The 22,446-nt window shown below is 35.4% G+C and overlaps 2 protein-coding genes across 2 annotated transcripts; one reads left to right on the top strand and one right to left on the bottom strand.

The window, feature by feature from the left end:
- Positions 1 to 2,187: 2,187 nt before the first annotated feature.
- aldh4a1 (aldehyde dehydrogenase 4 family, member A1) lies at positions 2,188 to 15,223 on the top strand. The gene is made up of 16 exons (XM_022682259.2): positions 2,188 to 2,258; positions 2,316 to 2,391; positions 3,993 to 4,086; positions 4,207 to 4,299; positions 5,154 to 5,201; positions 5,692 to 5,847; positions 6,550 to 6,699; positions 6,872 to 6,946; positions 7,914 to 8,101; positions 8,951 to 9,024; positions 9,367 to 9,563; positions 9,717 to 9,764; positions 10,398 to 10,550; positions 12,059 to 12,180; positions 12,305 to 12,423; positions 13,707 to 15,223. Exons 2-16 carry the CDS (start codon positions 2,351 to 2,353, stop codon positions 13,817 to 13,819), a joined length of 1,671 nt encoding a protein of 556 aa, XP_022537980.2. The 5' UTR covers positions 2,188 to 2,258; positions 2,316 to 2,350; the 3' UTR covers positions 13,820 to 15,223.
- A 3,965-nt stretch (positions 15,224 to 19,188) lies between these two features.
- her2 (hairy-related 2) lies at positions 19,189 to 20,784 on the bottom strand. Its single transcript, XM_007251527.4, has 2 exons — positions 20,650 to 20,784; positions 19,189 to 19,946 (listed from the first exon to the last, which is right to left on the bottom strand). Exons 1-2 carry the CDS (start codon positions 20,713 to 20,715, stop codon positions 19,557 to 19,559), a joined length of 456 nt encoding a protein of 151 aa, XP_007251589.3. The 5' UTR covers positions 20,716 to 20,784; the 3' UTR covers positions 19,189 to 19,556.
- Between the last annotated feature and the right edge of the window lie 1,662 nt (positions 20,785 to 22,446).

Here is a 22,446-nt window from a genome sequence, read left to right as displayed (position 1 = left end):
GTCATGTCATTGTATTTTGCCCACCTTTAGTACCGGTATATACTGTACACTCAATAGTATTAGTAGATTAATAGTATGCAATTGGGACACAGCCATCTATCAAAAATCTATAAATGCTTTTAGTGTGATACATAAGAGTGGGAGGTATTCAGGTTTCACTGTTGTATTTTTTAGCCTGTGGCTATGCTAGCACTCACATTGTCCATGAATGTTTAACTTGTATGACTGTGCAATGCATGCTGGGTATTGTAGTACAGCGAGATCAGAGGGACACACTGTTGCGCTATATATTGAGGACCTTAATGATTTTAAAAGGCTAGTTTTAGGCCGGAGTGCCCCTTTAAGCTTTACAGATAGAGCTCTGACTGTGCCTCATCTGGCAAACCCTGTTAATAAGTAATAACTTAAACACTTTTATGTAAATGGGGCTTCATTGTTCATGTTTTTTTTATCTATGCTAGTGGGAATTATTGATTTTGTTCATCATATTATTACATTTTATTTTCAGTTCATTATTGTTCTGTTGTTATGGGTGATGCATTAATACGTTATCTCACAGCCTATCATGAGCTGCTTCAGTGGTGGAATGTCTTCCAATGTAAGTGATGTTCTAAATGCTCATTCAGAGAATTGACCTTTTCTGCATTTTTCTTTCTGTTGAGTTGTCTTAAAATGCACATATATACATACATATTTGGAAATGGGCTTTTCTGGCAAATGTTTGTTAATGATCCAGATAAGTACTTTTGCATTTGGCGAGCGGGACGGATGTACAAATGTTTCAAAATGATGAATGTGATTGGTGCTGGGGTTAAAAAAAACAATAAAAACGATATATTTCTCACTCGTGTCTGGCTTAAAGTTTATCTCTATAGTATTTGTTAAAGTAAAACTTTAAATGAGCTTTTAAGAGATTATGAGCTCATGTGATGCTCAGCACACTTTAACTAAATGTTCGCACTTCACTTTGCTCACCTTCACACTGTAATCACTGATGCTGTTACATAACAGTATGTTATTCATCTTTAGCTTAACATCACAGAATTATCCCTGCTCTTAAGAAGGAGAACTTTTGTTTGCTAAAGAACTTTACAGAGGTATTTTCTTTTTAAAGTCTAGTTTAACTCTTTAATGTCATAAATAATAATAATATCCTTTTTACATTTTTTTATTTGCTTATAAAGGTTTTTGAAATATTCACCAAATGTTTAGGCAAAATCACACAAACATACTTGCTGCTTGCTTAAAATATTGTTCAAAATGTTAAATCTAGGGGTGTGCCATATCGCATCGTACACAAAAATATAATAATACATTTGCACTTTATATGCACACAAATATAAATACAAGATAATTCAGTTGTAGGGATGACTTATTAAGGCATGGGAAGAAGATGATTAAGTTGTGTGGACGACTAATTAAGTTGTGTGGAAGACTTAAGGTGTGGGAATGAGATAATTGAGTTGCGGAGACAATTTATTAAGGCATTGGAATTAGATAATTAAGTCGTAGGGACGACTTATTAAGGTGTAACAATTGATTGTCTTGTTCTCACACTTTAATAAGTTGTGGCCACACATTATTATTATTTATTTTACATGTTGTCACTTCAGAGACTTCGTATTAAGCTGTACTTGGTATAAAATCTAATTTTTACATATATATATTCCCTATATAAATGTGAAAAAAAAATTCACAAGGACATTCCTCACTAATGTTTTTAAATCTGCATTCAATTAAATCCTTACAGCAAGCTTAATAACATTATCTAGTGTAGAATCTATTCAGATTAGTAGTCTAGATAAAATCTACAAACTTTCTAATAAAACTTCATAAATTTAACTACACCAGCATGACTGATCACTTGACCTTTTATAAATAGACCTTTCGTGTCAGAAATTACGGCCGCGTGATTGGCTGAGAAAGAACGCCTCCAGCGCTGATTGGCCAGTCAGAGACTCGCCCTCTGGAACGAACTATTTAGCAAACAGCGAGGTTTGACATACATACTCATTTACACTGTTTTTTTAAATAAAATACAATATTTACAGATTTTTATTCAGAAATTATCAAACATATAAGAATTAAAGAGTGCTAAAACGCTTGTAGAATAAAATCTATAGGAAATATCGACGAGAAAAACTATTTTTCTCTTTTTTATAAACACTGTCCTCCCCTGTTCAGATTGTAATGGTATATTCACATTTGAAAGCGGAGGACTGTATCTGTATCTGTCAGGAGCTAAAATTCATATCAAGGTCTATTTTTATGACTGTTTTTTAGGTCTTTAAGCTGTAATTCCTCGGTTTGTTTAGTTTCACGCTGTATTTGGCCTGTTTTATGTGGAGAAATGCTGCGGGTGAGGGCGGCGCTGTGTCAGTCTTGGAGGGGGTATGTAATTTCACATGGACGAGCACACGACTCCTTAGCACACAGAGAGCAGGAAGGGCTTTAGATACAGTTATTCAGCTGTTTTAGCTTATTAAAACACTAAAACTGAAGCAAAAATGCTGTTTGCTGTCCTACAGTAATGTTTAAACCGGAAATTAACCATTAAATCAGATAATTATGGTATTAACTACAGTCTTACAGGGCTTTTCTGTGTTATATAACAAATTAGCCTGCTAACGTTAACTTAGGTTAGCTAGTTTAACTTAGTTATCTTTATAGGAGAAAGGTAGTTTGTGGAGTCAGTAATGTGTTAGCCTAGTTAATAATATAAGCTGTATTTATAATATAATAAGCTTTTTTCTGTGTTTGAATAACTTGAATAACAATAAAGCTGACTTACATTCTGACACTTCATGCAGAAGTTGAAGGAAATGACTATAAACTAAAGTTAGGCTTAGATCTTAAAGCATGCACCTCCTTACTGTTGATTCATTCATTCATTCACACATTCATACAGTTTCTTTGTAACATAACCTAGCTAGGGTATGTAGGCTAGCTAGCTTTACAGGTGCTTCCTAATGTCACCGTCTAAGCTGAAAAAGATGAATCAAGTGAAATTATTGTCAAGGCAATAAATTAAGCATTTTTTTTTACTAATTCTTACTAAGCATTTTGTAAGTGTATGTTTATTTTTGCTCAATGCTTATAATCATAACCAGTCTCACTTTGAATTTTCCCCCTCTTTGTAAGTAATCTAAACGCAAAATAAGCAGACAAAGACAAAAGTCAGGTTCATTTTTTTTGTCTAAATTAAAGCCAAAATATCTGTTTTGTGCTTGATTTCAGTCTTAATTCACTCATTTTGAGACTTGGGGTTGCTTATTTGCTAGATCACATAATGTTTGTGTGCTTAGTGTAAAAGCTCTTTTTTAACGTGTTAAAGGGGGCTGATTATAATCATATATATATATATAATCATATATATATATATATATATATATATATATATATGATTACAAGCTATCGAACCAAGCTAAACTGCTTGAATGTTTGCACCAGTAGTGGCATAAAGTTTTCCAAAAGCAATGTTTAAAACTGATGGAGGAGAACATGATGCCAAGATGCATGAAAACTGTGATAAAAAAAAACAGGGTTATTCCACCAAATATTGATTTTTAAACTTTTAAAACTTGTTTTCTTTGTATTATTTAAGGTCTAAAAGCTCTGCAATTTAATATATCTAATATATATAATAAACATCCCAACAAATTGGATGTTTGTTCTTTGTATGTTGTAAATTATGAAAAGTCAATAAATAAAAGTTAAAAAAAAAATTAATAACTAAATGACGCTATCTGACCGGGGTATTGTCTCAGAAAACTAATTTAGTTTAATTGGCTGTTGGCCTTTGATCCATGGAGTTGTGCAAAGTTTACTCATTGCAGGATTGCCAATATTATCACAGGATTGATACGTCTGCTTTCGACATACTAATGTGGGCTTTTGAAAGCTTTTGTTGCAGTAAAAACAGAATTTAAGAGAGAGTAAAGGCCTGTCCAGAACCCCCGCAGCAAAATAAACAAAGCTGAAACTCTCCACAGGTTCAAAACCTTCCCCTGTGCAGCTGTGGAGGTTAAAAATGAGCCAATACTGGGGTTCAGAGAGGGGAGTAAAGAGAGAGCAGAGCTGGAGAAGGTAAAGTTTGTTCACACTCTCTTAAAACATGTAACACAAGATTGTGCTCCTTAATTTGGTTCTGCTGATGAGACTGTAAAGCACTGTAAAACACTGTAAAACATCATGTTGGTTTTTCAGGCCCTACAAGACCTAAAAGGAAAGACAGAGGAGATTCCATGTGTGGTTGGAGATGAACAAGTGTGGACCAAAGATATCAGATACCAGCTGTCTGTGAGTACATGCCAGCTTATACGTATATATATATCGACACTAGAAATAATTCTTAAAAGTGATGCCATTATAGAACCACTTTTGGTTACTTGAAAAAACATATTTGTAATATTTGTGTCATTGGCACATCTGCATCAGCAATGCATGCAAATTAAGCTTAAAAGGCCTTGACACATATACAGGCTACAAAACATTTTTTAGTTATATTTAATGACATTTGACTGAAGCTCTCCAGAACAACTTAGAGAGATGCGCCAATGTATTGTTGGGAGTCTTGCCCAAGGACTATTATTGGTGTATCACAGTATAGTCACCCAGACAGGGAATTGAACCCCAGTCTCCCACATGATGTGGTAGCTCACAAGCAGACAATGGTGTTTTCCAGTGCGCCACATCAACCACCTTTTTTCTTTGCAGTTAAGTAAGATATTTACATTCTGAAAACGTTAAAGGCTTCTGTATGTTTGAATACAGACATAAAAACTTTACAAACCTAAAGAAAAAAATGTTTGGAAGACATTAAATGTTTTTTAAAATGAAGTTTAGTAAAGATTATTGTAGTAAAGACTATTTAAATTACAATTAGGCTTTTCATTAGCGTTTCTTATTAAACAAGACATCTTTGTATGTATTGCTTGAAAAGAAATCCTTAAAATTTAGGTTTGAAATATCATATAGAAAACTGACAAAAATGCTTGGCTGTTAAGGGTTAAAGTAGCTGAATATATTCATTAAAATAGTTGTTCACAAACTTTTGGACATACAGTGTAAATGTGCTTTTGTTCTCTGTGTATAACAGTAGCCCCTTTTATCACTGTCATGATAGTTTACTGATATGACTCTTTTATCTACAGCCCTTCAACCACTCGCACAAGGTGGCCAAGTTCTGTTATGCTGATAAGGTAAGGAATTCCATTCAGACCAAAGCATGTGTACTAAAGGTTTTTACAAGTTTGTGCAGTTTAAAAAAGGTTCTGTTTCTGTAAGTCATTTCCAGTCCAATGGTGTGTAATCATAAACTAAAAGTTATTGATTAAATGTTTTTCAAATTTTGTAAATATAACAGAAATTTTAAGAAGATACCTACAGAGCAGTGTACTTCCACATGTTTTCCTGTATAGCTTAAATATCTATACTATTCAATTGTAATTAAATTAAATTGTAAAAAAAATCATAAATCGAAAGAAAACACTTAGAATAAATGAGAAGAGGTGTGTCCAAACCTTTGACTTGTACTGTATGTTAATTGGATTTTTGAGAGACTGTTGCTTTAATGACATAATGATATGATGTTAAGTATTTTTTTATATGTACTTATATGAAAGATTCTACTTACTCCACACTCAGTGTTGAAACTGATGTGCTGATAGGAGTTATTTCTTCTGCCCACAGGATCTCCTGAATAAAGCTATCCTGGCCTCTGTAGCGGCGAGGAGAGAATGGGACCTGAAGCCAGTGGCAGATCGAGCTCAGATCCTCTTCAAGGCTGCTGATGCAATCAGTGGACCTAGGAGAGCTGAGGTTCTGGCCAAGACGATGATCGGCCAGGTAGCACTTTTTTGGAGTTGGTTCTGTACAGGCATTTACAATAGGCAATTTTATATTCACCAATACTAGGGGTGTAATGATGAATTGGGGCACAATTGTGCAGAATTCTGCTAGTGCAGACCGGAGAACCAGTGGGCGTAAGCAAAGGGCGAAGGACATGTCAATCATTTTAAACTGAAGCCAATCACTTTCATGTTAAGTGAATTAACATAAATTAAAGTCACCAAAAATGTTTAAATTTCAGCAAAGATACAAAAAAAAAATCTATTTAATTATGTACATGTACTTTATTACTCTTTACCACTGTTCAGTTTAGACGTCTTATACAATGATACTTTCACAAACTAAGTGAAAAAATAAAGTGATTTAATTTAAATTAATAATTAAACCACACAGTTGTTTGTTTAAACTTAAAGCAGTACTTGTAATACTATTTTTTATTTAGTATAATTAAAAAGTATTATTTAACTAATTGTAGATGGACTGAGTGCTTCGTGAGTTTCGACATACTAAATGGTTTGCTGAGCTAAACTCATTCACCTGACTGCATGCTCTCTCTTTCTTTTTTCTCTCTCTGTAAATGCAGCAAATTGTTTGTTGAACTTTTTTTTGCTCAGTGTAGATCTGATTTGCATTAAATTAAAAAAAGTACACTTTGTGACTTAACTTATAATAATGCTGTTTTCCATGCTGTCCCCTCAGGGTAAGACTGTGGTGCAGGCGGAGATCGATGCTGCAGCGGAGCTCATTGACTTTTTCAGGTTTAACGCCAAGCACGCCATCGAGCTGGAGCAGCAGCAGCCGCTGGACAGCGATGGCAGCACCAACACAATGCTGTACCGTGGACTGGAGGTGGGTTTTCACTTAAAATACTTTAAATACACACTTTTCCACTTGGCCTAAATGTAGTCATTCTAGTCACTCCTCATAGCCACATGGAGAGTTCCATGTGCATGTCAAGCAGAATGTCTCCACCCGTATTGTTTGTTTTATCTCCGTTTTTGTCTTTCTTGTTCCTTTGTAGGGTTTTGTCGCTGCGGTTGCTCCATTCAATTTCACTGCTATTGGTGGAAATCTGGCTGGCACACCAGCATTAATGGTGAGTTCATTACATTCAAAGTTCAGCATCCATTCCCATTGCTCTGGTTATCTCAACACCTTCTCAACTGTAAAGCATGGGGGTGGAAACATCATACTTGTGCGTTTTTACCAAGGGGACAAGAGAGGGTGAATGAGGTCGTTTCTCTCAGTAAGAGCATTAAAGATGGGTTGTGGCTGGGTCTTCCAGCATGACAATGACCAAAAACACACAGTCAGTACAACAAAAGGAATGGCTCCGTAAGAAGCATTTTAAGGTCCTGGAGTGGCCTAGCCAATCTGAACCCAATAGAAAATATTTAGTATCAGCATTAGCTGCTAACCGCTTTATGCTCTAACTTTTTTACCATTTAGAGATGAGTATTATTGGCTTTTAGCCTGCTGCTAAACCCCGACTAGCACTGCTGGAGCAGCATTAGCATTACCCACTAACCGTGCTAAACACTAGCTCTTTTGCCGTTCAGAGGTGAGTACTGTATATCGGACTGTAGTTTGCGTGTTTATCATGTTAAAAGAAGCTACAAGGTTCCTCAGTTTAGCGCTAGTGGTTAGCTGCTAATGAAAATATTGCTGCACCCAGCTATAGTGGAAATCTAGAAAGTGCTTTACTCACTCAAATAAAAATTTTCATCTGTGTAGATTAATATTCAGTTCTCGTTTGACTTTTTTTAAATAATTATAGTTTTCTGAATTAGAAGGCAAACATGGTGACACCCCTGTTCCTTACTAGTGTCGCATAATGAGCCTTATAATCCAGTGCGCCTTATGTATAAAAATACACCAGAAAAAAAAGTTTTTTGATAAAATAATGATAAGTATTTAAAAATAATACAATGTGATTACAATTCACCTGTACTTTAGACCCAGTACTGAAACTCAGTAACCACTGTGTATTTATAAATTGAGTCAGTAATTAAAGCCGTCATTCTTGTTGTAAATAAAACATATTTAAATGTGTTTGTTGTCAGGGTAACGTGGTTCTCTGGAAACCCAGTGACACAGCCATGTCTGCTAGCTACGCAGTCTACAAGATCCTGCGGGAGTCTGGCCTGCCGCCCAACATTATCCAGTTTGTCCCGGCTGACGGTCCAGTTTTTGGAGACACAGTCACCTCCTCTGAGCATTTAGCTGGAATCAACTTCACCGGCAGTGTCCCGTATGACCCCTCTCTATCTCTCTCTCTCTCTCTCTCTCTTTTTCTCTCTCTCTCTCCCTCTCTCTCTCTCTTTAGTTAACATAGTAGATTAGCTCATCACTCAGAGTTCACCAACCATTAACATTTCATTAAGATTTAACTTTAACTTCCATTTAGATCAAAGGTGTCGGAAGTATTCACATTCATTACTCAGGTAGAAGTATAAATACTAGGTTTACGTATTAACTCAATATTTGTACTCTTTAAGTAAAAGTGTAAAAGTACTGATTTCATAACTTCTTAAATTATAAAAGTAAAAGTAATGTAAGGGGAAAGACATAAGCAATTAAGAACAAAAACCCCAAAAGCCATTTAGTGCAGTATCCCCCCCTCCCCAAAATATAATTTGGGATGCACTAGGCTGTTCCCTGTTTTAGCTACACATATGCCCATTGTAAATGAATGTGGGGGGGGGGATGGGGGGGGGGGGTCGTGCGCAGGTGTGATAGATCACAGTATAAACCAATAGGGAGTCGGAATGGTTTATGTTTATACTTCTCTACATCCAATCACAATCAGATTCACTCTATCTGGATGGAGACATTTATCTGGATAGGGGTTTTACTGAACGATGAGACGCCAGAATAAAAACGAGTTAAAATAAAACAGGAGTAACGAGGATATTTTTAAAATGTAAGGAGTAGAAAGTTCAGATAATTGTGTAAAAAATGTAAGAAGTAGAAATAAAAGGTTTTCTGAAAACGAATTACAGTAAAGTATAGATAACCAATATTTCTTTTTAAGTAAGGAAACAATGTATTTGTACTTCATTACTTTATACCTCTGATTCTGTGTGTATTTGATCCACAGGACATTTAAGCGTTTGTGGAAACAGGTGGGGCAGAATCTTGATATCTACAGAAATTTCCCTCGTGTTGCAGGAGGTCAGTGATTTTTCTTCGACTGCACACACTTCTAAACCTAAATATATGTTCATCCTTAATGATATCCTGTTAATTTATTCTTTTTTATATGGTTGTCTGACTTAATTTCATAATTTAGTATATTTTGTAAATACATAATTTTTGCAAGTGGGAAAATATATAAATGAATTGTTTAATTCGGGTTATAATTGTGACCTTGAGAGGTCTGGTAGGTTATGCTTCTAAAATTATGAAGTTATACATTTATTTGAAAAACAACTAATGGATTCCTATTATTTAAAAAAATAAAAAAATGCCAGACCCTTTTAAGAGATTGGAGCTTCTTGATTTTGTACCTTTCAGAATGTGGCGGCAAGAACTTCCACTTTGTGCACAAGTCTGCAGACGTTCACAGTGTGGCGACGGGCACGATCAGGTCAGCGTTCGAGTACGGTGGGCAGAAGTGCTCGGCCTGCTCCAGGATGTACGTCCCGGACTCGCTCTGGCCTCAGATCAAGCAGGAGCTGCTGGACATTCACAAACAGATTAAATTAGGAGACGTGAGTTCATCTCTCTGAGCTTTTTGCTGATTTTCTGAACACACCAGATGTTTTGTTATGGCTACTCTTTCTGCAGCTTTACAAGAAGCATTCAAAAGTAAAAGAAAAAAATTATCTCTGAGATTCTAAAATGATTTTTGTTTTATTTTACAGCCAGTTGAAGATTTTGGAACGTTCTTCTCAGCAGTTATAGACGAGAAGGTAAGCCCATGAAACTGTATTATTGAGTGCACATATACTCACAAAATTATTAATTAATGGTGTTTTTCTCATGCTCTTATTTGAGCAACCTTCAAATGAATTAAGTTAGACAGATACACAGAATGTAGAGTCCAACTCTGATGCATGAAGGGCAGCGTATTACCCCACTGCTGTAAAAAGGTTTTATTTTAGGAAATTTTGGACTATTTCTATTGAACCATCTTCCTGTTTGTTTTAAAATATAAAGGACTCATTATTTTAAGGTACATCTTCAAATAACCACTTTTTCAGGAGTTTTCACACCTGAAAGTTTGAGTATGTTTGGTCCAGTTAGTTTTGGTTTCAGGTTGCAGTTTAGTAAGTGGAATAAAAAACTTAACTACATCCTGTCATCATCAGTTACATGGACGGAGTCTCTTCATATTTACTGGTTTGTAGAATGTTGGTTACGTTAGAGTTCGGACCATGTTTCATTAGATCAGGACTAAAAACGCATTTTGTATTAATCTTATTTTATTGTAACACTTTTGCACAATATTGCATATTTAACATGTTCTCGTGTTCTCATATTTGCTCTGATTACTTTCATTACTTTTCATACAGCTATACTAACCCTGTTATTCTTTCTCTAAGTCCTTTTCCAGGATAAAGGGCTGGCTCAATCATGCCAAGACCTCCCCGAGTCTGACCGTGATCGCTGGTGGAAACTGTGATGATAAAAAGGGATACTATGTTGAGCCCACCATTATTGAAACCAAAGATCCGAAAGATAAAATAATGAATGAGGTAAGGTTATCATGTGATCATTTTTATTATGTAGGGTGTTTGCTTTAGTTTGAACCCACAGACCTCCGGGATCCATGTGTTTATAAATATTAACAATTTTATTTAATTTCATTGTAGGAAATGTGTAATAGCAGATCATGTTACATTACATTACATCAAATTACTTTTGGCGGAAGCTTTTATCCAAAGCAACTTACAAATAATGATGTACTTTAGCAATTGAGAACATAAACGTTCCTAAAGGGCCTAAATGAGGCCCAGGGGGAATATTGGGATAGAGAAGAGGTGGAAATGAGGTTAGAAATAGTTAGTTTATTAGAGGGGTTAGGAGAGTAAGTGCTCTTTGAAGAGCTATTTTGTCTTCATATATAATAAAACATGTGAAAAAAGTTAATAACGGAATAATAGGCCCTGGGATATACAGTAAGAGCTTAAAGCATCTTTGTTTAACAGCCAGTGTTTCAGACCCTGCACACAGAATCAGCAATAGCTGAGTGTGTAGTTGGACTTTGGTTTGTTTGTTTAAGACAGTCTGACCCATTGAGCAGCATTTTACGCTCAACTTCACATGAGTGCATGATCTCTCTGCTCATCCTCCTTTACCTCAGTCCTAATAGTTTACAGGGCTGGTTGAACGAGATAGATTTCTGTCAGGGATTAAGATAAAAAAAAAAGAGACCCCTTAAAAATTATGAGTTTGTTTGATTTTATGAAATTGAAAACTGCTGGAATATAATCAACAGAAAGATGGATAATCACAAGCCATTAAAACAAGCTGAACTGCTTGAATTTTTGCACCAGGAGTAAAGGCATAAAGTTATCCAAAAGCAGTGTGTAAGACCGGTGGAGGAGAACCAAATATGGATTTCTGAACTCTTAAAACTTCATGAATATGAACTTGTTTTCTTTGCATTATTTGAGGTCTGAAAGCTTTGGGAGAAATGGTGTCTGTAGTTTATAGAATAAAACAACAATGTTCATTTTACACAAACATAAACCTATAAATAGCAAAATCAGAGAAACTGATTCAGAAACTGAAGTCGTCTCTTATGAAGTCGTCTCTCCAGAGCTGTATTTTACACACAAAAAATTACAGCATGTTTAACCCTGGTGAACATTGGTAGTTTTTCTCAGTAGATAGCTACGTTGCTAACTTTTCCATTCCACCTTAAATGATGCAACAGACAACAGCGGCTGCAACATTTAAGGTGGAATTGAAAAATAAAATACAATGTAGTAAAAGCTAATTTTAGCTCCCTATCACAGAGAAATTAAACAATGAACAATAATAATTAATTGCTGCACCACCTGCCCCCTTTCTGAAGACATAAGACATAAAGCTCTAAAGTTAACTAGTTAACCAGGAGTTAACTTTAGACTTCTAGCGCTTCACTGCTATGCACGATTAGGCCTTATTACATAAAAACAGTAAGATATCCGAGATTTAAACTGAATGCAATACTATAAAAGTGTGTATCAATAAAATGTTTTTTTGTCGCTTTTTATAGGAGATCTTTGGGCCAGTTCTGACAGTTTACGTCTATCCTGAGAATGATTACAAGAAAGTGCTGAGTTTGATTGACAGCACCTCTCCATACGCTCTGACAGGGGCTGTCTTTGCCAAAGATAAGTAAGTATAAAGCGATTTTTCTAACTGCAAGTTTTTACATATATTTCATATATATCACAGCATTTGATGGTTTGCATGTTGTAGGAGTAACTGTGTGGGTAACTAGTGTAACTTCTCGTTTCAGGTCTGTTGTGGACGAGGCTGCAAAGGTACTGAGGAACGCAGCAGGAAATTACTACGTTAATGACAAATCCACAGGCTCTATTGTTGCCCAGCAGCCGTTTGGAGGCGCCAGGGCATCAGGTAAATATATATCCAACGATGACCCCAACACATCTGATGTTTTACGCACAGTGGTGCTTGAACATTTGTAAACCCTTTAGGATTTTCTATATTTGTGCATACATATGACCTAAAACATCATTAGATAAATATATAAATATATAATTGGTAATATAGTAATTGAGAAAAATGATCCAATATTACATACTAATGCATTTCAAAATAATTAAATTATAATTGAATATTAAACTTACTGTATTCCAGTAATTAAGTTAAAAATCTGTTCTGTGTTTAATACATTTATGGATTTGTTATATTTATTTTATTGTTGATGATTATTTATGACTTACAGCCAATGAAAACCCAAAAATCAGTGTCATTCAAAATTAGAATATAATATAAAACAAATTGGTACTTTTGGAAGTATGGACAGTGGGCCAAGTCCTGCTGGACAATGAAATCCGAAACTGCGTAAAGGTTGTCGGCAGAGGAAAGTGTGAAGTGCTGTTGTAATAATCAGCCATGTAATCTGCTGGTGTTGATCCGCTGTGTTATTTATATTTAGTCCAAAGTCAGTGCAGCGTTTTAATGGAAAATCTTACAGCACTTCATGCTGTATGCAGATTTTATTTTCCAGCATGATTTGGCACATTGCCTACACTGCCAAAAGTACCAATTTGTGTTATATTATATTCTAATTTTCAATGACACTGGTTTTTGTTTTTCATTGGCTGTAAGCCATTAATAAATCATCAACAATAAAAGAAATATAACAAATCTAAAAATGTATTAAACACAGAACAGATTTTTTTACTGAATTATTAGAATAAATTAACTTTGATATTCAATGATATTCTAATTGTTTGAGATGCATTAGTATGTAATATTGGATCATTTTTCTCAATAAATTACCAAATATATATATATTTTTTTTTATCTGATGATGTTTTAGGTCATATTTATGCACAAATATAGAAAATTCAAATGGGTTCACAAATGTTCAAAGCACCACTGTTAGCTGTCAGTTGGTTATATATAATATATAAATATTTTCTGAGACACTGATTTTTGGGTTTTCGTTGGGTCTAAGCCACAAATAATCATCAACTATAAAATTAATAAACGCTTAAAAATAGATCACTCTGTGTTTAATACATCTATATATAATATATGAGTTTCACATTTTGAACAGAATTGCTGAAAAAAAGTAACTTTTCAATGATATTGTATTTTTTTAGATGCACTAGCACTAAAATGCTATACATTTTGTCTTTATTAATATTTTTTACATTTTATCTGTTCAGGTACCAATGACAAACCTGGAGGACCGCACTACGTCCTCAGGTGGACTTCGCCGCAGGTCGTTAAGGAGACACACGTTCCTCTGACAGACTGGAAATATCCCTACATGGGTTGATGACAAAACTCTGCTCTTCCGTCCCCAACGTAGCCCTTAATCTGTATAATCCCAATCTGTGTACTTTTTTTAACAGCTTCCTCTCTTCAATGAACAATCAAGACCTTTTACTGTTCCTGCTTGATTTAACCTTTATCCCAAGTGACCTTCTGAAGAAGGCAGGCGAGAAGTCCTCCTGGGTTTTCACAAAACGCTGAAAACGGATAGAATAGCGCCTCCTTGTGGTGCTGCCTGAGGCTGACATGCTCATGTAGAAACGTGCATCTAGAAAAACTACTGACAGCTAAAGCACTGCTACAGTTCTCTCCTCTCTTCTCTTCTGGAGGACTGACTGTACGTATACCTTCATTACCTCCAGTGGTGGATCAGACCACACCAGCCTACCCAGGAAAGACCGGGCTATGATCAGGCCAAGCAGAAGGAATAAAAAAAAAAAAAAAAAATAATAATAATAAGCTCAAAAAATGAAATCAAGAGGATTTTTAAGAATTTGCACTGAAATTCGTGATTTCTGTCACAATTATTTCAATTATTTTGTGAATTTTGTGTTCCTTTCAAATTTGTTTTTGTCTAGAGGCGTGTCCTGCTCTCTCAATGGCTTTGCATTTTTACAGTGGTAAAATTATCACCATCGTTTGTTACGTTGTTGACTATAAAATAGTCTAAATTCGGTACCACTTTAAAATAAGACTACCTTTATAAAGGGTTTATAAATGGTTTACAATTAGTTTATTAATGATTGCTAATTAGGTTGTAAATGCCTTAAAAATAATTAATAATCAGTTATAACACATACGTAGAAAGAGCATTTACAATCGAATTAGTAACCATTAATAAACTGATTGTAGACCATTTATAAACCCTTTCTAAAGGTAGTCTTATTTTAAAGTGGCACCCTAAATTCTTACCTCAATTTATGTCTGATTTATCTGCTGCACTAAAGAATAGAATAAAAAAAATTATACTATTCATTAATGATTGAAGCATAATTAATGATGATATTAATAATAAATATAATAATAATACGTTTGGGTCCCTATTACAGTAACATATAAGATGCTGCTGGAATTAAAGAATGTGTGCCAGAATGTTATTGTAGTTTATTAGAACGTTGATGTGATTTTAATCGTTGTTCTTTTTATGTAAAGGTCTTGGTTGGCCCAGTTCGTCCACTGTAGTTGGGATTGTTAAACTTTAAAATCTAATTAATTAATTTAATAAAACAGTAATTAAGCTGTTGCTGCTGCTGCAGAGTCTGATAACAGTGTAAGTACAGGGCAATAGAGTGATTGTTCTGGTTTATCTTCTTCCAACTGAATGAAAGTTTAATGCAATATAAACAGTGCAATCTGTTCTGTGCCTGAATAAAAAGGGATGATGAAAAAGAGTCTCACATTACTCAAATACTGCCACCTAGTGGACTCTGTTATTTAATTCAACTAAATGCTTACATCTAGTGGACTATACTAGTTCATTGTCTGTAGTGCAGGGTAATTGTGTAATATGTTCAAATTATTGTATTAAATATAATATCAAATTTTCACACAAAGACTAACTGTATAATTAGTGTTGGGCTCTTATAAATGGAAAATAAATACTACATTTATTTACTATATACTAATTACACTGTCTGTAATGAAATGTGAAATTAGTCATTCATTAAGGAAATCCATTATATACAGGGTCATCTCAAAAAATTAGAATATCTTTGAAAAGTTACTTTATTTCAGTAATTCAGTTCAAAATGTGAAACTCATATATTATATAGATGTATTAAACACAGAGTGATCTATTTTAAGCGTTTATTTCTTTTATCATTGATTATGAAGCTTACAGCCAATGAAAACACATAAATCAGTGTCTCAGAAAATTAGAATATTATATAAGACCAATTGTTACATCGCCTGTCAGTCACCTCGTCCACAGTGTCTCCCTCTTTGTAAAAGGCTATTCAACAATTTATCTATAATGGTTTTGAAAATAAAGAAAACTTAAGAAAGCTAAAAATAAATAAATAAATAAATTAAAAACTGCTCTTTTAATAACATTTAACAACACGGCAAAAAACTGATTTATGTAATTTATGTAAAAATAAAGTTATTTTGAGAGGTGACTGCCTATTTAAAAAGCAACTGAAGTTGTTCATTTGTTGAAGTTTATTTGTATAATTTCTAACATATTTAGTTTTTTACTCACTTTTTTCTCTCACACAATGTTAATCCTTTACAGCTTCAAAAACATGTATTATGCAAATTAGGCGATGACGTCATTTAGCGACTTCTAGCGACGTTTAGGAGATTTTAGTAGGGGAAAAATGTATTTTAATTGAAAATCTGATTTTTTTTTTTTTTAAATAGAAGATTATTTTTTTTGGGCCATATGGTCCAGCTCTAATTAAGCCTAATATTTAATCTGACCAGGGCTATGACTGAGCATTCCTAATTCCTGTCTCTTGTACATAATAGTACATAAATGTGTCTGATATGATCCCCTTGCCCCTCCTGGGAACTGTTCTCAGCTTCATTTACAGTGCATGTTTTTTAAGAGGGTGGGGTGTGGTGCTAAAACAGTGATCCTACAGTCACCTCTGTGGAACAGACTCCTTATAAAGGCCTTGACTCTAAAATAAATTGGTAATTGTTTACTGTAGTGCAGCACACTTCACCACAGCTGAGGCCACACTTTTCCAGCAGGAATCATCAAAGCCTACAGCTTTACAATCAACAGCAACGCTACTCAAGCCAAACCAGCCACGACACACTTCTGAGTCTAGAAGAGTGACTGATCCCAGCACAAGCTGGTAACCCTGTTTATTGGTGTCCATCTAACATTTTTCACAGTTCATTGCTAAAATCAGATCAAAGCAGCAGCAGGATAACAGTGGTCATGTTCCTCTAGAGAAGAGGACACACTTTCTCAGCTCTTTATTAGCTCTGCTCTCAGACACACTTCTCTTCAGACTGTGTGTTTTTATGGCTGGCAGCAGGTCTGGGAGTGAGCCTCGTCTCAACTGCATGACCAGTCTAATCACTTACGACTGGTATCCATCGTTATCTTGTGTTTAAAGGAACAGAAACTTTCCCACCGGAGAGTCTTGTGTTATTATTGTCATGATTGATTTACTTAATTCTCCTATCTCCTAATCTAATTCCCATTTCCAGTCAATTAAAGAAACTAAAAAGATAAAAGTTCACAATTTAAACATTATAAAATACCATAGAAGTTGATGTTATACTGCTAAATTCAACATTTTAAACTTTTCATTTGTTTTTTAGAATTACAAATAATACAAATGCCATATTAAAGAAGAAAATGTGCTTTAATGTAAGGTTCTAGCCACAATCTAACTTACAGACATGGGGGGGGGGGGGGGAACAAGCAATATGTATATGGTATCATTTTTACTGCTACTTTCAGAATTTAAACATAATATAAGTACAATATTTGACTAAATGTGCTTTACTGTATACCTTCATGTCATCCACTGTGTTTTATTATCAAGTCTAAAGTCAGTGCAGTTTGTTTTCCCACAAAATCTTACAGCACTTCATACTTCCCTCTGCTACTGACAACTTTTATGGAAATGTAGATTTCATTTTCCAGCAGGACGTGGCACACTGCCCACACTGCCAAAAATACCAATTAGTCTTTAGTCTATAATATTTTAATTTTCTGAGACACTGATTTTATGTATCTTGGCATCATGTTCTCCTCCACCAGTCTTACACACTGATTTTGGATAACTTTATGCTGCTTTACTCCTGGTGCAAAAATTCAAGCAGTTCAGTTTGGTTTGATGGCTTGTGATCATCCATCTTCCTCTTGATTATATTCCAGAGGTTTTTAATTCGGCAAATTCAAAGAAACTCACCATTTTTAGGTGGTCTCTTATTTTTTATTTTAAAGCTGTATTTCACATTTTATACTGAATTACTAAAATAAAGTAATTTTTAATTATATAATTTTTTTTTTTTTAGATGCACTAGAACTAGTACTTTAATAAGTTGTATTCCTAAATCTAGAATTTGACAGTGCCACATTAACACAAGTCAAGGCTATTTTTACACAGCCGTTCTTCAGCTGTTTCTTCTCGCCTTCAACACTTCATGGTGCACTCCAGACAGTCATAAAGGTTCTCAGCCACCTCTTTCTCTTAGTGTCCTTCAACAGCTTAGATCAAAGTCACCACAACAGAGGCCATTACCACACCTCAGACCCTCCCCGTTCCTCACACACTGTAAACCCAGACAGTACTGCGGTGCTGCGGGGCAGCCTGGGAACGGGCGGCGCTGGAGGATCCCTCGCTCACGTTTAGTGTTCACAGTCTGGGATTAGATCAGCTGTTCAGTCTGAACTGTGTCACTGTGGGAATGCTGCCACCTCATTATGATCGTAGTGAAAGAAAGGCCAAATAGGGCGGCTCTGTTAAACCAGGGCCCTGAATTACCAGCAGCAGCCCAAGCATGAATAATTCAGACGCGTAGTAAAGCATAGTGAAGGTATGTGAGCAATGTGAGGTCATGGACTCGGGGTTTATGGAGAAATGCGTTGTTATGGAAATTATAACTGGAGGATGGGGCAACCTGAAGATCTCCAAATTAGATTTTACTTAAAATTGTTGGCTTACATTGAGCTTATTATATGTTATCAGTGCTACACAATGTGTTTCAATAGAACTCTCTTTGAATTGTGATGCTAAAATGCTCATGATTAATTTAACATCATTAATTTACCTATAATTTAGATTTAAAAGCATTTTACTGCAGTTGAAGTAATTCAGTTAAAAATTTAAAACTCATATTATATAAAGATGTATTACACACAGAGTGATCTATTTCTTTTATTGTTGATGATTATGGCTAACAGCCAATGAAAAATAAAAAAATCAGAAAGTCTCAGAAAGTTGGAATATATAATAAGACCAACTGGTACTTTTTGCAGTGTGGGCAGTGTGCCAAGTCCTGCTGGAAAATGAAATCTGAATCTCCATAAAAGTTGTCATCAGCAGCATTTTGCGGGAAAACTAAAAACTGCACTGACTTTAGACTTGATAATAAAACACAGTGGATCAACACCAGCAGATGACAGACATGACTCTTCAAACCATCACTGATCATCAGTAAATTTTACATTTCATTTGTAAATCAAGGGAGCAGAGTCTGGAGGAAGAGTGGAGAGACACACAGTCCAAACTGCTTAAGGTCTAGTGTGAAGTTTCCACCAATCAGTGATGGTTTGGAGAGACATGTCATCTGCTGGTGTTGATCCACTGTGTTTTATTATCAAGTGCAAAGTCAGTGCAGTGTTTTCCTGGAAAGGAAGCCATAAAGGTGACATGAAACTTTCAAATAATGAGAACAAACATAAAATTTTATAATATAAGTACTTTAATTTTGTCTTAAAACAGACATTGACAATTCCATCAACATGATGGATCACATAAAACAACATTTTACCATAAAAAAACATCATTTTCTTTTTACAATATGTAAAAAATCATACCCTACACAGGTGAAGTGTACCTACTAGCAACCATACGTGCATTGAGGTTCAGTTACGGGGTAGTCAGTCCATTCTCTGAGGAACAGAGAAACAGCTGCTGTTTACATCCATACAGTGTGAATAAAGGAACATTAAAGCTCTACTGCACAAGAGAACACCACCGTGGCTAAATACTAGCCAATACGTTCTCTCTTTTTTAACTTGAGTGTTTTTGTTAAAGTGGTTTTGTTGAAGATCACCAGGGTCTCCAAAGCTGTGCGTTGTCCAGCGTGCACTGAGGAACACCGGAGATGATCTTCTCACCCACAGGAACAGTCTTTACACAGGATTCAGGCGTCTGTGCTCCAGTGTTGTTCTTCACTAAAGCAGGTTTTTCTGCTGTTAGCTGGTTGTGAGCTGAGAGGAAGCGGGCGGTCTCCTCCAAACACCGGGCGAAGCCATCTGTGTAGCTCTGTTCCTGCGTCTTGCTTTTCAGGTAGGTCACGGCCATCTCCAGGATGTCAGCCTTCTCCAGTTTGGAGCTCGGCTGCTTGGATTTAAGCTGGTCTTTCAGAAGAAGCTTGAGCTTCTCGATGCTGCTGTTGATGCGGTCTCTGCGCAGTTTCTCCACAGCTGGTTTTCTTAACTGAGGGAAATAAAAGAAATGACATTTCAGTTAATTTAAAGATCTTACAACCAATTACACAGAGATAATAATATAATAATGATACCCAGTGAATGTATGTTGAATCAACATTCATTTTTATATTTCTAATGCATTAAAACAATGATATCCAACATCAGAACTGATTTATATGTGCATGTCAATTTTACGCTGATTTGACATATCATTGAAAAGTTACTTTATTTCAGTAATTTAGTTGAAAATGTGAAAATAACACATTATATAGATGTATTACACACAGAGTGATCTATTTTTGACCAACTGTTACTTTTGGCAGTGTGGGCAGTGTGCCAAGTCCTGCTGGAAAATGAAATCTGCACCTCCATAAAAGTTGTCAGCAGAGGGAAGATTTCTATATAATACATTAGTTTGACGTTTTGAACTGAATTACTGAAATAAAGTAACTTTTCAATGATATTTCATTTACGTTAAGATAAATATATAGTTTGCATTCTATTCATATAGTTTGTACAGTGTATATTACTATAAATATACTATATACTATAAATAATGAACATTGATTCAAAAGTTGTTTAAAGGTTGTTTTCACATAATCAACCTTAAAACATTTAATGCAACCAAAAAAACTAACTTTCAACAAACGTTCTTTGCTATTAAGGTTGTCAGAACTTTTTAAAACTATTTAAAAAATTAAAGTACTCACTTTAAGCTTCTCATTTCTGTGTTTAAAAGTGCTGGTTGCCATTGCTTCCATCTTTAAAGTCTTCATTGCAGTTTCTCCTTCTCTAGTTGCTTTAGTTGCTGCTGCTGCTGTTGTTTTTGTTGTTATGCTTCACGCGCTCACGGTCTCCCTTTTAAACAAACATTTTTGGCGGGACTTCCACGCTCACGTTGGGCCAGCCAATCAGCGACGCCCAGACAACAATGGCCAGCGTGTATTGGCCCGAGCTTTGTCACTGCAGTCGTTCCAATTTGCATGCTTGTGCCTCAGACAGAGGGCTCAGCGGTAGCTCTTCTATACACTAAAGGAGCGCTCTAAGTAGGGCACGAGTGTGCATATTGGAACACAGCCTCTGTCATAGTAAACAATGAAGACAGGTCCATTAAAACAGCTGGCAGAATAATAATGTGACCTGAGGGGACTGTTTTCTGACTTCTTGAGCTCCCTTAATCTTTTTATACAGTTTTTCTGTTTTTATACTCATTTTCTGAAAGCATGCTTCATACTCTCAGAACTCCACGGGCAAAATCCTTCAATTCTTCTGCAACATGAAACTTTGCATTCAAATCACTGTTATCTCTTCTCAAATTGGTATTTTTTTTTGTTCATATGACACACGCAGACCATCATATAAATAGACATTTATTTAACAATGTTGAACAATGAGGAGCTCAGTGTAAAACACAATGACTTTTTCTCCATTCATCATAATGTTACACTTACTACAGACAGTACGAATATAATTGTGTTGTAAAATATTTCAGAGTACACTTTAGAGATCCAGAAAAAACAAGATAGTGTACATGCCAACCAACACACAGTTGCACATATACAGTTGCAGTAAAAAAACTATGCTGCATCATATATTTGCTTAGTTAGGTGTTAAAACAGTTGTAAGCATCTAACATGCAATAACCTACACAGTAGGTAAATCTTTAATATGGTATAATAAAAAGATACTATGATAAAGAGTGTGGTGGTATTGATTGCTACTCTGTGTGATAGCTGGTTGTACAGTAGTAGCTGTGTGAAGACTGTCTAGGGCTGTATGAGGACTGTGTAAAGCTGTGTGGGGCTGTGTGAGGACTGTGTGGGGCAGTGAAGAACAGCGCTGTGGGTGAATCTTTCTGTTAATCATTATTGAATGGAGCCTGAGGGGAAGTGGCGGTAATGTGGTAATGAGAGCGGCACACTTCTATTGGCCTCCTATTGAAGCGCTGCTGTGGGAAAGTTGGAGCAACACAGGCTCCAGGCTTTGTGTTTTTGTGTGGGTTTTGTGTTTGAAGATGATGCCCCACAGCTGAAAAGCACAGCTGGCTCACGCAGGCGGGAAAACTGCTGTCAGCGAATCAACAGGCAAGGGCAAAGGCCAGGACAAGTCATTTAATATATATAGTATTGATATTTTACATGTTGTAGTAGTGTACCTCAGAAAAAAAATATGAAACCCATATATAGATCAAAAATCTATTTTTTTTAATATAAAACCAATTTTTGGTGTGGGCAGAGTGCCATGTCCTGCTGGGAAAAAAAATCCACATGTGCAAGTGCTTTAAGATTTTCCGGAAAAACACTTTGGACACAGTGGACCAACACCAGCAGATGACATGGCTCTCCAAACCATCACTGACTGTGGAAACTTCACAAATGTAATGCAATATTTATGGTTATTGATTCTTGAACTCACTATGAAACAATTTGATAGTACTTAATTAAACTTTCCAATGTATTTTACTTATTTTCTGGAAATGTACTGACAACATATAACCATATATGTCA

The sequence above is a fragment of the Astyanax mexicanus genome, chromosome 24 (genome assembly GCF_023375975.1).
Source record: "Astyanax mexicanus isolate ESR-SI-001 chromosome 24, AstMex3_surface, whole genome shotgun sequence".
Taxonomy (NCBI): domain Eukaryota; kingdom Metazoa; phylum Chordata; class Actinopteri; order Characiformes; family Acestrorhamphidae; genus Astyanax; species Astyanax mexicanus.
The sequence above is the reverse complement of the archived record's forward strand: the minus strand, read 5'-3'. Positions and strand labels throughout refer to the sequence as shown.

What these genes read in the sequence shown, in the direction of transcription:
- aldh4a1 (XM_022682259.2), top strand. Translation starts at nt 2,351, where the DNA reads ATGCTGCGGGTGAGGGCGGCGCTGTGTCAGTCTTGGAGGGG. An exon ending in AGAGAGCAGAGCTGGAGAAG is followed by an intron (nt 4,087 to 4,206) that starts GTAAAGTTTGTT and finishes TTGGTTTTTCAG; the next exon opens with GCCCTACAAGACCTAAAAGG. An exon ending in AACTTCACCGGCAGTGTCCC is followed by an intron (nt 8,102 to 8,950) that starts GTATGACCCCTC and finishes TTTGATCCACAG; the next exon opens with GACATTTAAGCGTTTGTGGA.
- her2 (XM_007251527.4), bottom strand. Translation starts at nt 20,715, where the DNA reads ATGAAGACTTTAAAGATGGAAGCAATGGCAACCAGCACTTTTAAACAC. An exon ending in ACAGAAATGAGAAGCTTAAA is followed by an intron (nt 19,947 to 20,649) that starts GTGAGTACTTTA and finishes TATTTCCCTCAG; the next exon opens with TTAAGAAAACCAGCTGTGGA.